Source organism: Neophocaena asiaeorientalis, unplaced genomic scaffold (genome assembly GCF_003031525.2).
Source record: "Neophocaena asiaeorientalis asiaeorientalis breed wild unplaced genomic scaffold, Neophocaena_asiaeorientalis_V1.1 scaffold364, whole genome shotgun sequence".
Lineage (NCBI taxonomy): Eukaryota > Metazoa > Chordata > Mammalia > Artiodactyla > Phocoenidae > Neophocaena > Neophocaena asiaeorientalis.
This window is the reverse complement of record NW_020172457.1, coordinates 3,085,623-3,102,086: the sequence shown is the minus strand read 5'-3', so window position 1 is coordinate 3,102,086 and position 16,464 is coordinate 3,085,623. Positions and strand designations below refer to the sequence as shown.

The 16,464-nt window shown below is 39.2% G+C and overlaps 1 protein-coding gene, 1 non-coding gene and 1 pseudogene across 2 annotated transcripts in view; 2 read left to right on the top strand and 1 right to left on the bottom strand.

Moving 5' to 3' along the window:
* CHCHD3 (coiled-coil-helix-coiled-coil-helix domain containing 3) overlaps positions 1-16,464 on the bottom strand; it is a 282,681-nt gene that overhangs the window by 179,062 nt on the left and 87,155 nt on the right. The window contains exon 4 of the mRNA XM_024737982.1: positions 3,827-3,944. Within this exon, the coding sequence (XP_024593750.1) occupies positions 3,827-3,944 (118 nt within the window). The remainder of the gene's footprint in view (positions 1-3,826; positions 3,945-16,464) is intronic.
* On the top strand, positions 5,065-6,179 carry LOC112394974 (polyadenylate-binding protein-interacting protein 1 pseudogene; annotated as a pseudogene).
* LOC112394986 (U6 spliceosomal RNA) lies at positions 15,577-15,683 on the top strand. The gene has a single exon (XR_003002271.1). It is a non-coding gene; the product is annotated as a U6 spliceosomal RNA (small nuclear RNA).

Here is a 16,464-nt window from a genome sequence, read left to right as displayed (position 1 = left end):
TGGCAGCCATGGGGGGTCCAGCACTCAGAGCAGAACAGTTCTTAGGGTGACACTCACAAGAGTCATGGGTTCTGAGGATGCCCACTCCCACAGCTGGGGATCAAGGCACTAACAGACAATACAGACTTGAAGTCATGTTCCACAGCACATGTTATACAGGATAGTGGGATGAAGAATCTGAATCCTGGACTATTTACGTGGCAGGCGGGGGCGGAGTAGCAGAAAGAACCTTATGCTCCCTAAACATTAACTATACGTGCAACAATGCTATTTCCTTAGTAATTTTTTCTAAGGTTTAATTATAGTAAAATACACATGATATAAAATTTACCATTGTAACCATTTAGAAGTGTTAAGTTCCAGAGTGTAAAGTACATTCACACTGGTACACAACCAATCTCCACAACTCTTCTCATCTTGCAAAACTGAGACTCCATACCCATTAAAAAGATCCAGGTGGCTCTGCAGCGCAACGGATAGCGCACTGGACTTCTAGTGACGACAAAGCTCTCCATTCCTCCCTCTGCTCAGCCCCTTGCAACCACCCTGCCGTCTTCCGTCTCTGAATCTGAATACTCTAGATGCCTCATATAAGGACAGTAATACAGTATTTATCTTTTTGTGACTGGCTTATTTCACTTAGTATAATGTCCCCAGGGTTCATCTATGTTGCATTATGTGTTCGAATTTCCTTCCTTTTTAAGGCTGAATGACACTCCACTGTATGTATATAACACGTTTTTCTTTATGCATTCATCTGTGGATGGACACTTGGACTGCTTCCACCTTTTGGCTATTATGAATAATGCTGCGATGGACAAGGGTGTACAAATATCTCTTTGAGGTCCTGCTTTTAATTCTTTTGGATAAAAACCCAGAAGAGTGGATTGCTGAATCATAGGGTGATTCTAGTTTTAATCTTTTTGAGGAACCACCATACTGTTTTCCAAAGTGGCTGTACCGTTTTACATTCCCAGAACATCCTTGCCAATACTTTTTATTGTCCGGTTTTTTTTTAAATAGTAGCCATCCTAATGGATATGAGGTGGTTCCTTAGTGACTTTTACATTTTCTAAATTTTCTATAATATCCCTGTATTATGTTAATAATTAGAGGAAAATTCAGTGCAATACATTCAACCATTAAATGTGATCATGCAAATACATACTTAGTGGTATAGAAAAACCTTTATCATATAGTCTAAATTATTTTAATCTGAAGGTTACTGTAAGAGTTACATAAAACTATATATACTACTATCTATGTTTGGAGAAATACAAATACACATATTAATATAAATACTTTATACAGACTCAGTAATATGAAAAGGAATATAAAACAATAAACCAGAATGTTAACAGTAATTATCTCTGGATAATGGTAATCTAACTCATCTTATTATTTCTGTATTTATTTTCTGATCTTTACCCAATGAATATGCATGTCTTCTACAATAATGAATAACAACAATGAAGGGGGTAATTTGGTAAAGAAGTTGGGAGTCACCAGGTACCTACATTGCTGTAGGCAGCCATGTTGCTGTGGCCATGAACTATCACTTAAATGTCTGAGAATGCTCAAGCCAGGATGGGAACCTCTGAATCAGCTATAATACTATTACATAAATTCTACTTTTAGTCTCAACATGCTTTGAGGGCTCTGTTTAGCCAATATTATGATAGATGCTGAAATTCAGGAGTTCTGAGTACAGTAATTTGCCACCCATACCCTACAACCCCTGAATCAGTAAAGAAGAGACCTACAAAACAGAATATACAATGCCAGCTTCTTATGCTTAACCTGAAAACAAAAAAACAGACAAGGAAATAGAGAGGATTTATAAGGTACAAGGAAAAAATGTGAAGACATACTGCTCCAACCCAACTACATTACATAATATTCTATTTACTGTTAGTTAAGAAATTTTTTTATACTTTCACATTTCTTGTGAATTCTCTCCTTTTTTATGCCATCTCAAGTGCCTGTGTGTGCATTTAATGAGCTTTTTGAAAAATCCCAATCTGCTTATCTCTCTGAACTAAAAGAACAAGGCAATATATTCAAATTTAGGCCGAGAAAAGTAGAGAAAAGAGTGCTTCAAAGAGAAGAGGCAAAAGCTGGGGCACAAAGAAAAATGCCAACCAAGGAGTCTTCCGCCCACTAGAAACCAAGAAGCTTGCTCCCCAACCATCCTCCACCATAAACACTATTAACACTCTCCACTCCATCCCTGGCCTTCAAATTGGGAGGCTGTAAAATACGTGGGAATGACCCTTCAACACACTGGCCTGATATGTTTTCAACTTCCTCAAAACAATCCTCAAACTTGGGAGCACAGCGGATGTCATGACTGAATTACTCAACACCTAACACCTTTAATCCTGAAATTATCCCCCATTCACAACGAATGACTTTCCTTCCACATCTCTTGGCCTCAGTTCCACTCAATGTGTGTGTCCTCGTGATGGCACCAACCGGTCCCTTGACTTTCCTTTCTTAGTCCATCACCTCTGCTCTGGCTTCACTGCCTACCCATTCAGCCTGGATCCTGGATTAGTCACTGAAGAAATGGATTCATTACATATCGGCTTACTTGTATATCTTCTCTATTGGCGTCTGGTCATAAGTTAGTCTCTCAAAGGAAGGACCAAGGGAAAAGAACAGGAGAGAAACTGACTCTTTTCTTATATTGTTAATGATCCCCAGCTGCCTGAACTAGGGACATCCCCCTGAGTCTTGCATCGAAAGTTCTCCACTATATAGTTACATTTTATCTTTCCAATGAGTTCCCAGCCATATTCCAATGAGCACTAAAGCTTCTGAGAAGTTAGAGAAGTGATATGAGGGTTTCTAGGAAGGCTAAAGTGAGGGCTGAGTAGTCAGGACCCCAGGCTTCACCCAGAACGGCTGCACTTTTATTTAACAATGGGAAGTTGTTAAATCAATCATGTTGCATGCAGAAAACACTATTGTTCAGCCATTAAAAACTACATTTCGGTTATATACAGAAAATGTTCATGATGCTAAACATGATGTACAGCACTATTCAAAGTCCTCAATAGGTAACAGACCCAGGAATAAGAATTGTCTAGAGGGAAACACCCCGGTGTAAACCGTGGTTACGTGAGAATGATAGATTTATGGGTGCCTCTTAAATTTTCTTCTACTAATAATCATTTTTAAACATGTTTATGTAATCTTTTTTTAAAATTAAATTTTTAAAGAATATTTTCTTTGAAAAAATTATCTCCTTTCTTATAAAAAATGGCTCCCCTTTCTGAAGCCCAGAAAGCAACTGATCAAACCTTACTCACCTTTGGGACTTCCCTGGCGGTCCAGCGGTTAAGACTCCACGCTTCCAATGCAGGGGGTGCGGGTTCAATCCCTAGTTGGGGAACTAAGATCCCACATGTCACGTGGTATGGCCAAAAAGAAAACCCAAACACTTTACTCACCTTTGCTGGAGTCTTCCCAGGCTAACATCTGGTGGTTGCCAGGAAGGAGAGAAACAAGCTAGGCTGCTCACCCCAGAGGTTTCAAATACAAAGAAACCAAAAGCAAGGGGGGTGGGAGCAAGCAAACAATTCCCTTCAGGCAAGATGCCTGTGTCTCCGTGATCTTTTCTTCAATAATTCTCATTACACCTGCCTTAAAGTCTTTGATGGTTAATCTTAGCAAATTGTCAGCCACTTGTAAAAGGCAAAAATAAAGAAAACCTAAGCAAAGAGAACATGAATATCATCCACACTGAAAGTTGGCAAGCTTTTCCCAAACATCAGAAGTTTCCTTGTAGACAAGACCTTTCCACTAAATCTTTAAAACTCACCAGGTGCTTTGCCTTAGCACGTTCCTCCTCACTTGATATCCTCTCACGAAGAATAGCTCTGGTCAACTGCTCATTGGCAAAAGCCTTCTCTGAGTCCAGTTCTTTGCTTTGCTTCAGTCTGAAAAGACAACAAAGGTCTAACTTAGAGGGAAAAAAAGAAAGATTTTGGTAGCTGACATCATTTTTTTAATGAAATACATTTAAGCCACAGATTTAGTAGACGAAATCATCTTGGCCTAAAATTTATCCAAAGCAGGTATATTTTCTAGTAAATCCTCAAGCAGCCTCTACCCAAGCATTTAAAATAACAGAATTCAAATACATCAAGAGGCTAATCAATCTGACTGCTGAATTCGTTTTACAAAGATCTTCTTATGTCAGCTTGAAATCTGCCCACCTAAATATTCGATCCCTGGTGCCTCCATCTGCCCTCTGGAGATAGCAGTAATACATCTAATTAAAAAGCCATCCACAAGACAAATATTTGAAGGTAAGCATCATCTTCCCATCAAAACTGACTCAACTGTTTACTGAATACACGCCGCGCAATGGGCAAGGCACTGATGTCACAGTACTGCCAAGGACCAGTCACTGCCCTCATGGACCTGACATTACGGCAGGAACTAAAAACACGGTTAAGAGATCCTTCCTCCCAGCGAATGTTCCAACAATCTTTATCTGCAAAAATGGCCAGACCCTTCAATAGCAGGGCTCCTCACTTGTGGGATGACTCCAATTTGTCCCTTAGCTCCAAACCAAATGCAACACTGCAGACATGGTCCAGCAAAGTAAGACAACAGAACCTCACCTCCCAAGATTCCCACACAACACTAATTCTACTAAAGAAGCATATGATTACATTAGGTCTATCAGTAACCTCATCACACAATTAGTTCACACTAAGTTACAATCCACTAAAACCCCTCCACACTGTGCATGACAAGGATAAATTACTTTGGCACCCATCTTCACCATAGTGTCCGGCACATAAAGGTATTCAGCAGTCACTGAATGAGAGTACATTTTAGTCTAATCTCATGGACGAAGATTTTCTGATTGCCTTTTCTTCTTTGAGAGAATAACCCCTCTATACCATCATATCCCAAAGGTATGAGCAATGCTTTAAAAAGAAAAAGTAAGGACTTCTCTCCAGAGAACCTCATGTAGGCTGGGCCGCCAGGGAACAAACAAGGCCCCTGAGAGCTCCACCTAGTTCGCAGGATAATATCCCACAGCAGGATTTGGAGTCAACAATGGCTAAACCGCAGGTGGTTGTAGCTCCTGTATTAATGTCTCAGCTGTCTGTAAACGCCCCTGAATTTTACCCATCAAGTTATTCTTCTAATTATACAGAATCCTATGAGGATGGTTGTGAGGATTATCCCACTTTGTCAGAATATATTCAGGATTTTTTAAATCATCTTTCAGAGTAGCCTGGCAGTTTTGAAACTGAAATTGAACAGTTTGCGGAGACCCTGAATGGCTGGGTTACAACAGATGATGCTTTGCAAGAACTTGTGGATCTCATCTATCAACAGGCCACATCTATCCCAAACTTCTCTTCCACGGGAGCTCGCCTCTGTAATTACCTGTCCTATCATCTGACAATTAGCCCAGAGAGTGGCAACTTCCGCCAGCTGCTACTTCAAAGATGTCGGACTGAATATGAAATTAAAGATCAAGCTGCAAAAGGGGATAAAGTGACTCGAAAACGATTCCACGCATTTGTACTCTTTCTGGGAGAACTTTATCTTAACCTGGAGATCAAAGGAACAAATGGACAGGTTACAAGGGCAGACATTCTTCAGGTCAGTCTTCGGGAGTTGCTGAATGCCCTCTTTTCTAATCCTATGGATGACAACTTAATTTGTGCAGTAAAATTACTGAAGTTGACAGGGTGAGTTTTAGAAGATGCCTGGAAGGAAAAAGGAAAGACTGATATGGAAGAAATTATTCAGAAAAGTGAAAATGTTGTCCTAGATGCAAACTGCAGCAGAGATGTAAAACAGATGCTCCTGAAGCTTGTAGAACTCCGGTCAAGTAACTGGGGTAGAGTCCATGCAACTTCAACATACAGGGAAGCAACACCTGAAAATGATCCTAATTATTTTATGAATGAGCAAACATTTTATACATCTGATGGTGTTCCTTTCACTGCAGCTGATCCAGATTACCAAGAGAAATATCAACAGTTACTTGAAAGAGAAGACTTTTTTCCAGATTGTGAAGAAAATGGAACAGATTTATCTGGGGGTGGTCATACTTAGATGATACTGATGATAAGATAGACCCGGAGATAGAAGAAGCTTATGAAAAGTCCTGTTTGGTATCAGAGCATAAGCGAAAACAGTAAAATTAAATTTCAGTGTATCAATTTTATAAAGCAGTTTAAGTTACGCTGATTTATTTTTTTATAAATTTATTTATTATTTATTTTTCGCTGTGTTGGGTCTTCGTTGCTGCACGCGGGCTTTCTCTAGTTGTGGTGAGCGGGGGCTACTCTTCGTTGTGGTGCGCGGGCTTCTCATTGCGGTGGCTTCTCTTATTGCAGCACACAGGCTCTAGGCGCGAGGGCTTCAGTAGTTGTGGCACACGGGTTCAGTAGTCGTGGCTCGTGGGCTCTAGAGCACAGGCACATGGGCTGAGTTGCTCCACGGCACGTGGGATCTTCCCGGACCAGGGATCGAACCCGCGTCCCCTGCATTGGCAAGCGGATTCTTAGCCACTGCGCCACCAAGGAAGTCCCAGTTCTGCTTTATTTTTATGATCAAGGACCCCTAAAATGTAAATTGACTATAATGACTCTAGAAGCCCTATCCTTGCACATGCTCCTTTCTTTCTTTCCCACTTGCCTCTAAGCTCCACAAGGGCGAAGACCTGGTCCGGGTTTTTTTCACTGCTATAACCCCAAGTGCTTAAAACAGCGCCTGCCCCACACAGTAAGTGCTCAAAAATTACCTGAGTAAACGCATGAATGAATGAGTGGCATATTTCCAACCACAGACAAAAATGGAAAACAAGTTACAGAAAACAGAAGACTGCGGAATTTACAAAACTAGACACAAACTGAGCCCTACAAAGGCCGAGCCACCATGACGGTAAGTGTCACAAGTGTGATGATCCCAGACCACACTAACCTAAAACAGAAGGGCGTTTTACATTCCACAACATTTCAGAGCCTCTGAAATACCTAACCCTGTGTGTGTGTGTGTGTGTGTGTGTTTTACACACACACACACAGAGTTATCAATAAACATTAGTGCAAGGCTTTGGAAGGGTCCCTGAAAAATCACCTTTGCAATTTTAGAAAAAAAATTTAGAAAATTTTAGAAGAAAGTTTCTCTTTCTTTCAATACCTAATACATCTAACTATGCTTGACTCTTGGCTGAAGAGAGATTGCAAGGGGCACAAATTGACCAAAGAGAAATTTTCCTTTCTTAATTCTTACAGTTACTTTCATTTATCCTTACAAATAGACCTGTACGAATTCTCAGATAGTTAGTTCTAAAGGAATAGCTGAAAATAAAATGAAAAGAAGAAAGGTCTGTGTGTGACTGTTTATGAAACAGAATTTTGTATCTTTCAGTCTGACAGCAGGGCCCGGAACAAGTTATCATTACCTATCAGCAACTCAGTGGTACAATCTAATAAACCTCAGTTTTCTCAGCCCTAAAACTTGAAGGTTGAGCTTTACAGTCTAAGGTCCCTTGCAGTTAAAAGTTCTACAAACATCATATATTAAATATATTACTCTCCATTTCAAAATTTCTTGAGAAATGTAGATTCAGGGGATAAATGAAACGAAGGAGTATTATCTCCAAATTTTCACTCAATGAGCACTTATATTTCTAGTCTCACTCTTAGAGTTTCCAACTACTTGATTAAAAACTATACACTAGATAGAAGTAAATGGGATTCACAAATTCATTCAGTATATAATTATTGGTGACAGGCACTATTCTGATTACTGAGAATAAGATGGTGAGCAAAAGAGACACCTACCCTCATGAAGCTTCAACTCTGACAAATTCATTATTTTCAAAAAGTGAGTCTGCCATAAAACTATATGGGTAGGAGCTGATATCGAAACTGAAATCTAAGAAACATAAAATGAGCAACATCAGGAAGGAAAAACTGTCTTAGAGGAAACCTCAGTCAGTTCCAGAGGCACTGAGCAATTATTTTCTGTAGTTAAAGTTCTATACTGCCTTCTCAGATACCAAAGGCTGGGTCACCTAGACACTGAGAGCTCTCACCTAGACACTTTCACACACACACACACACACACACACACACACACACACACACACACACACACACACACACACCAACAAACATTAATGCGAGGCTTTGGAAGGGTCCCTGAAGCTTAAAATCACCTTTGCAATTTTAGAAAAAAAAAATTTGGAAAATTTTAGAAGTTCCGCTTTCTTTCAAATTATTTTGGAGGGCAGAGTTTCAGAAAAAATGGTATAACTAATAGAGCTTTGTCCAGTGCCTTCAGAAATAAAAGCAATAGACTAGAAATGTCTAAATTGCACTATTCCTCATTTCCCCACCTCTCCCCCCTCCACATAAAGCATTTATAGCAATATTTTCTTCGAATAAGCTTCCTCGTTTATGGATTCATTGAGATCATTTAACAACTTACAACTACTTTGCAATGAAAATGTGCTTGTATTCTCAGAAGCTCCCAATTCTTTTCAGAGCTTCCCCTCAGTGCCCTTGCTTCTATATTCCATCAATGGCCATCTATGAAAGATAGTGGCTGTGTGATCAACCAATTTTTCTCTTATTTTGAGCCCAATGTGATGACTCTCTTTTCTGGGCCTCTCTGAGTGCTACCGGCCTCCTTGAGTATAGATCCAAAGCCAAGTTGTTTTGCAAACACTCCCCAAGGGAAAGAGGGGTGAAGCCCTCTTTGACAATGAAACCGCTACTTTTAAGGTCCATGTGACATGTAAAGAAAAAAAAGGTATGAGATAAAGTAAGTCTTTCATTACTGGGTTTCCAGAGATTTAAGAATTATCTCAAAATAAAACTAAACATACCAAGTATCTTGGAGAATACATTCTCTTTTTTATTTACTGGCATTTCCCACTTATTATTTCAGATCTGCTGGTCTAATATTATTCTACATTAAGCCCCTGATTTAAGTTTCATTTAAATTTCCTTCTTTTAAATACATATCTCTCCTCATTTAAATTCTCTGGAGTTTTAAGCAAAGAAGTAGGAGTTTAGTGTAAACTTTTCTTATTTGCATTAAGTAATTGGATAGCTTGCCTAAGCTTAATGAAACAAATACCAGTCAGCTCTGCCCTTATACCTCAAGCCCTAGCAAACCTAGTTCTTGTTCTCAGTATATTCTAAGTCAGGTAAGAGATTTAAGATACACCAGCAAAATGAATTTCTAAAAACCAGCCAAATCTCCTACAATGAATATTATATTACAACATGTCCTTTAAATGGAAATAATAATAATAATTACTCAAATATATTCAGTTCTCATAGATATCTGGTAATATTAATAATACCAATATTAATTATTTTATTGAAAGAACCTAAAGGTTTTAAGAAAATGGGAAGGGTATTTTAAAGATAACTTTAGCTAGGCATTTTTTTATATATTCAACTTTGCTGTCCTCGAGGAAGAAGGTATTACTATCTTCCTTTAACATGAGAAAAACTGAGATGTGGAAAAGCACACAGGAGACCTGAAATGACCTGATCTGATTTCCAAAGCCATGGTTCTTAAACCTCCTGAAGAGTGACACCACCACCACTCCAACGGGAATCAGTTTCCATTACATTACTCACCTTTGTGGTCATATAAGGACAGTTTTTAAAAATCATATTACTCGTAATTATTTTAAAAGAAGCTCACTTTTTATTTGTTTTCATTATGTCAAGTCAGAGTTTGCCAGAGTCAAACCAGCCCTTTCCCAAAGTGGGTTGGCTTTCAATGGCCCTAAATGTTTCTCTGAACCTGGCCATTCACAAACACTCAGATTTATCTTCATGTAGGCTGACACAAAGGTAATGCTATACAATTCTAGCTTAGAAAATTACTTTATAATTTAATATATAAGGCCATTATATTACTGAGGGAAAGTTCATAAGAACCTCAGATAATGGGTGAGAATAAATGGGAAACTGAGATTGTTCTAGATAAAGTGATTTGAGGAAATGATTTATCTAAAATTGAACTATGACCATTACACACAGACAATATCTGCATACTACTGCAATGTACTTGACTCAGACTGTTTCAAACACTGGAAGAGAAAAATGAGCGACTACAACCTCAAAGGTCATTTTTAATGCTAATGATGAATTTTATTTTAATGCATCATACTTTGTCAGGACGTGCTGAACCAGCATTCAAAATACTGTTTACTACTCATTTTTTAAACGGAAAAGCTGAGCCAGTAATCCAACAAACTAATTATTATACTATTAAGAATAATGACAGAACAAGTATACAGCTTTCTATTAATAAGACTTTACCAAAATAAAAGTACAAGGCAAGCTTAATAAAATTTCTCAGCTCAAATTATTTCAAATCCTGGAAGGAAATGTACATGCATTGAGATCCCAAAATAAACACATAAAGATGAATGTACATTAATATAACCATATTACATTCACATATAATATGTATCTATATGTAACATCTATATATGTATATAGAGATGTAATATCTATATGTATAATAAAGAGTTAGCATTTATTGATGCTTACTTTGTACCAGGTACAGTTCTAAGCACTCGACAGGTGTAATTCATTTAATCCTCACAAAAACCCTATCAAATTACTGTATTTCAGATGAGGAAGTTGAGGCACAGAGAAGTTAGGTAAAGCTAAGGCTTCCAGAACTTGTAAGTAATTTGCCCGAGGTCACAAAGCCAGTGAGAGGTGTAGCCAGGCAGGCTGACTTCGGAGCCTGCATTCTTACAGAAGATACACCCATGAACAAACACACACAAACACATAATATATATATATACTACTAGAATGTAAGCCGGGGGGTAAGAACTTTGTCTTAGGCACCACTGTAACCGAGACACTAAATAGTGCCTGGCTCTTGGCAGGCATTCAATAAATATTTTTGAAAGAAATGAATAGAGTTTAATATGATGGAACACAGGTACCCTTGATATAATGGTAATTTAGAAAGAAATGGCACTGTCTTGGAATGCTGAATGACTGAAATCTAGCAAACCTACAGTAAATCAGTATTATTTAACCAGCATTTAGACCTGGTTCTGAATACAACCAAGAGGACATTTATTTTGCTCATCTATGTTTCTACATAAATATCATTTAAAATGTCATTCAGAATTTAACAATGTTTCCTTCCTTTCCACAAGAATACTTTTAAAAAGTGATTAAAGCACACTAAAATTTACTCACGATCTGGGGGCATTTTCCTGCATGGCTTCAAAATGATGCCTAAGGGAAAAAAACTCAGCCCATAACCGGAAGCCTACAACTATTATGAGGGATTACCCATAGCTGTAATCTTAAATGGTTCTCATCTCCCCCTTCCAGACGATCACCTCTCCTTTACACATTGCATATTACTTTGTACCTCGAGTCCCTATTTCAAGTCTCACTTGAGAACAAGTTCTACCTGTCCTGGATTTTCTCGGACCATTTTCTTATCAAATACATTCTCTTACTGCACTGAAAAAATAGATCTATATTTGAAAAGAAATCTGGTTTTAGTTCACAAGTTAACGTCACCATATCCATGGCCCACACACCTCCCTCCCTCAGGAATACACAATTAAACTCCCCAGGAGGAAGTTACACGACACCCCAAAGCACCCTTGTCTTGCATCTAACTAGAAGGACCTATGGCCTCTTTTTTATCTGTCTTAAACTGAATATTTAGAGGCATCCTAAACTACAATAACCATCTTTTTATCTTAAAGTATACATCAATTGTCAAAACATTCAAAATACAACTGAACAATGATGGGAGCAGGGAGGCAGAGACACACACCACTGAACTGTGCCATATCAGCAGGGCTTGAAAATAAACTGTTTTATAGAAGTAGTGGAAGGAAATGCCCATGCATGACCTGTTACTACTGAAGACTTCTTTCGAAAATATCTACATCCCTCTCCCTTGCGAACATACACTGGATGGGTGCTGCAGCTGTTTATTTACTGAGATGCTGGAGGAAGACCACAGAGTTCTCCGAGGAAAAACGAACCAGAGGTCAAATGCAGGTATCTCTGGGGCAAATCCCTTTCATCAGCCCAGCGGGGCAAGACAGCAACTTAAGCACTGGCCTCACCCCGATGGGCCTGAGCCAGGGAAAGATGACAACATGAGATGGCTGCCTCCTGAAGACACGAAACCAGGACGACATTCCCTGGTTCAGGGCCCTGGTCTCTGAAGAAATGACAACATCCTAGTATACTAACGTATACAAAAGATACATCAAGCCTTTTACAGTGTTTTGCACTTATGTTTCTTTTTGTTAAAAGACACATTTTTGCCAGGACACATATTTTGAAACTGTCCTTGTTCAGTTGGTAAGTCTTGGCAAACTTTTGACCAGAGAGAGAGAAGATATTACCATTCTCCTTTCTAAGATTTGTAGGGCAAAGAATCAATACTTTTCTTCTTTTCTATTTCAAAGGACTTTCAAGCTTGAACCAAACTGCAACCTCTCACCCTCCACCTGCATTATGCCTCTCAAACATACACAGATACACATACCACCTAACTCACTCCAATGTTTTTTATGGTAGATGTTTGAATGTTAAAGCTTAGCAGACTACTCCATCAATCCTAGAGTAAACATTTTTAAAGAAAGAATAATTACACAAAGTCCTTTATTATTTTTTAAATCAAGTAGTCTTTGAATTTTTAATCATTTTTGATTCCCATATTGAGCTGCTAATTTGACTGATGCATAAAGGTTAATGACTGCTGTCTTTATAAACTTTGGTTGTTATCATTACATAATTGTGCTTTTTTAATTCTGTCTAGTGCTTACAACCTTCATTTGTACCTTTTCTCATATTTTTGTTTGGTACAGCTTTGCCAATCCATTAATTTTTTAACTTTTATTAAGATTAAAACAAATTACTTTAAGTGTATGTCACATAAATAATACATAGCTCTTGCTGTGTGTGTGTGTGTGTGTGTGTGTGTGTGTGTGTGTGTGTGTGTGTGTGTGAATATAATCTGGCAGCCTTGATCTTTAAATGGATAATTGTGGCCAGGCACAATTATTAACAGTAAGAAACTGATAAACCTAACTTTATTTCTTTCCTTTTATATTACATTTACTATTAATCTTACTTTGCTGTTATTTCTTTTTACCCTTTCCTTATTTTCCCAGTTATATCAAGTTACTACACATTCTCTTCCCCTCTCAGAAAGATCTTTGGTATTTTTCTGTGAGATTTGTGGTCATCCTCTTCCTGAACATTCACAAACGCTTTTTTCCCTACTACTGTTTAAAAACAAAATTCCTACTACTTTCTCAACCACCACCCTCTGCAAACTCAGTAAGATGAAATCATTTGAATACTTTGACTGCCCACCCCCAACTCTTAGCTAAGAGTTCAGTGCTTTTAAATTCATACAATTCCTAGTTTTCTCATTAAGAATTACTCTTCATTTTCAAGAATCCTTATTAGCAGCTTTGTTAGATGTTCCCCATCTATCATCCATGTATACAGTGCAAAGGTTGATTCTCATGGGTGCTGCTTCTCCTCTCTACCTTTCCCTATTTAAGATCTCTGTTATAATTAATTTGTAATTTGGTTCGAATTCTTTAAGAATCTTCCTAAGATGGACCAGCGTGTCAGATACTAAGCTGTGACTCGGCTTCACACCCCTCTTTATCGTCTGCTTTGTGAAGTGGCAGCGGGAGTCTCTAAATCCCATGTCTGGTTTGCAGCTGGGTTCCTGTTAGGCTCTGCCAATAGAGGGCGCCAGAGGGAGACCGCAGGCTGGAGGAGGGAAAAGGAACTCTCCAGTTTGCACTCTACGCCTTGCAGCATTGCTCTGGCCTCACTGCTTCAGGCTAGCAGCAGCACTTGTTCCTACAGCAGCAGTCCAATCCAGTTTGCAGTCTGCTCAAACCTGCAACCTAACTGCACCTCACTCTGGAAACACCAGCCCTGCCTCCCGGTAGGCTCCTCAAATATCTTGAGTCCCAGACCCACTGGCCTCTCCTCCTCTGGACTACAGTTCCATAGCGCCCTCCTTCAAGCATCAATGTTTTCAATCCTGCTGCTTCCTGCCACTGCTACCTCTGGGATAGCTTAGAGCTGCAGTGGCCAATACAGTCAACATCAGCCACACGTGGCTGTCAAGCCCATGAAATTTGATTTGCCCAAACTGAGATGTGCCGTTAGTATAAAATACATACTGGATTTTTAATACTGAGTATGAAAATAAGAATGTAGTAGGACTAATATGTTTTATAGTGATTATATGTTAAAATATAATATTTTGAATATACTGGGGAAAATAAAATCTTAGAATTTGTTTTGATGTGGCTACTAGAAAATTTTTAATTACACAGATGGCTCACATTACATCTCTACTGAACAGCCCTGCCTTTGAGTTGTGTTGTTGTTCTGCATTAACAATTCTTGCATTAAATTCTCTCTGTAAAAATAACTGATGAGTTTTGTCTCCTTAGTGGATTCTGGCTGCTGTTTACATTAATAAGTTCTCCAAATCCTGGCATATCTGTGAGTCTCTCTTTCACCCTGACAGGCATATGAGAGCTCAACAAAGATTTTGGGGGTTTCAGTCCTTTCTCAGGAATCCCTAGATGTCACTCTGCCTTCTAGCTTCCAGTTTGGCAAAGAAAAGCCTAAACCCAGACTGACCCCCTTTTCCTTTATAAATCAGTGGTTCTTTCTGTCAGGAAGCTTGTAAGATTTTCTCTTCATCCTTAGAGTTCAGAAATTCTAGCAGTCTATGACTAGGTGTGCATCTTTTCTCATCAATCCCCCTGGAATAAAGAGAGGTCTCTCAATTTGCAGACTCCAGTCTTTCTTCAGCTCAGTGAAATGTTTTTATATCATTTAATTATCACTGCTCCTCTCTCTCTTCCCTTTATTTCCACCTAGAATTCAGTCTATTTCATCAAATATACAGGGTTATTTCACCCTCATCCTTCAATATGAAATCAAGATGCCTCTTAAAATCAATGTGTCTTACCACCAACAACCAAGTGGCAACAGTTGCCAGTGCTACAAACATCAAAAGCGCCATTCAAATATTTCAACAGTCCTTGCTAGAAGCACCTTTTCTGAGTGTCCTTCTCCCTGGCTGCTGCTACTTTTCATCTCCTACTCACCAGGGCTCAGGCCCAGCTGTCCGGTTATGTTAAGCAGAGGTGCCCGCTGAATGGTGGGAAATGAAGCAGTCTCCACCCTGGGGCCCAGTGGTATACCACAGGCTGAGACCTTGTCAGCCCCCTGTCAAGGGAACCAAGAGAAAGTCTCTCTGTTCCCGTCTCCCACCCTCTACCCACCCAGACAACAGAGACAGAGAAATCAAGAGCTTCTCTCAGGAACATTCAAATACGCTGGGGCCAACTTGTGCTGTGCCGAAATTAACCTACTGGCTCTCACCCATCCATCAGATGCTCTACTAAGAAAAAGCACCTGGGAATTAGACTGAAATTGCAATGAGAGGACAATGGAGGTGCTTTCAAGCTTCCAACTCCCTAGAATCCTTTCCACCTTTAAAATTTCTATTAAAGTGCTTGCTTCGGCAGCACGTATACTAAAATTGGAACGATACAGAGAAGATTAGCATGGCCCCTGCGCAAGGATGACATGCAAATTCGTGAAGCGTTCCGTATTTTTTCAGCTCAGGGCTTTGTGACCACCTAGACGGGTGGGGTAGAGAGGGTGGGAGGGAGGGAGACGCAAGAGGGAAGAGATATGGGGACATGTGTATATGTATAACTGATTCACTTTGTTATACAGCAGAAACTAACACACCATTGTAAAGCAATTATACTCCAATAAAGATGTTCAAAAAATTTTCTATTATAGCTTTTTTCCCCACATTAAAGAGTTACAGAAAGTTCTCTACATATGAACCTAAGTTGCAAACTTTCAAAGATGCAAGCGTGCATTCCATCAACGTCAGGCATGAGTTGAAATTGCAGCTTGCCCTCCGTCTCCTATTGCTGACGATCCTTCAGCTCTGCCATATCCCCCCTCCTCTTCCTCCTCCAGTCAGTAACTCTCCTTGCCTGTTCACTCGATGCCAGCCCGTGTGCCAGCTATTGTACTATACTACTGTACTTTTCAAGGTACTGTACTATAAGGTTAAAAATATTTTATTTTTTGTTTTTTATGTATTACTTGTGTGAAAAGTATTATAAACCTATGACAGTACAGTACTATACAGCCGATTGTGTTAGTTGGGTACCTAGGCTAACTTTGTCAGACTTATGAACAAACTGGACTTATGAACGCACTCTTGGAATGGAACTCGTTCGTATTTAGGGGACTTATTGTACTTACAGCATTTTAGGGCAGAGTTAAGAGATTAAACGTGCTGGATGGGGCAATCTCGGGCACTGTATATTAATTCTTATGGAAACCATTTTCCTATTTTCGTCTCTACACTCTAAGC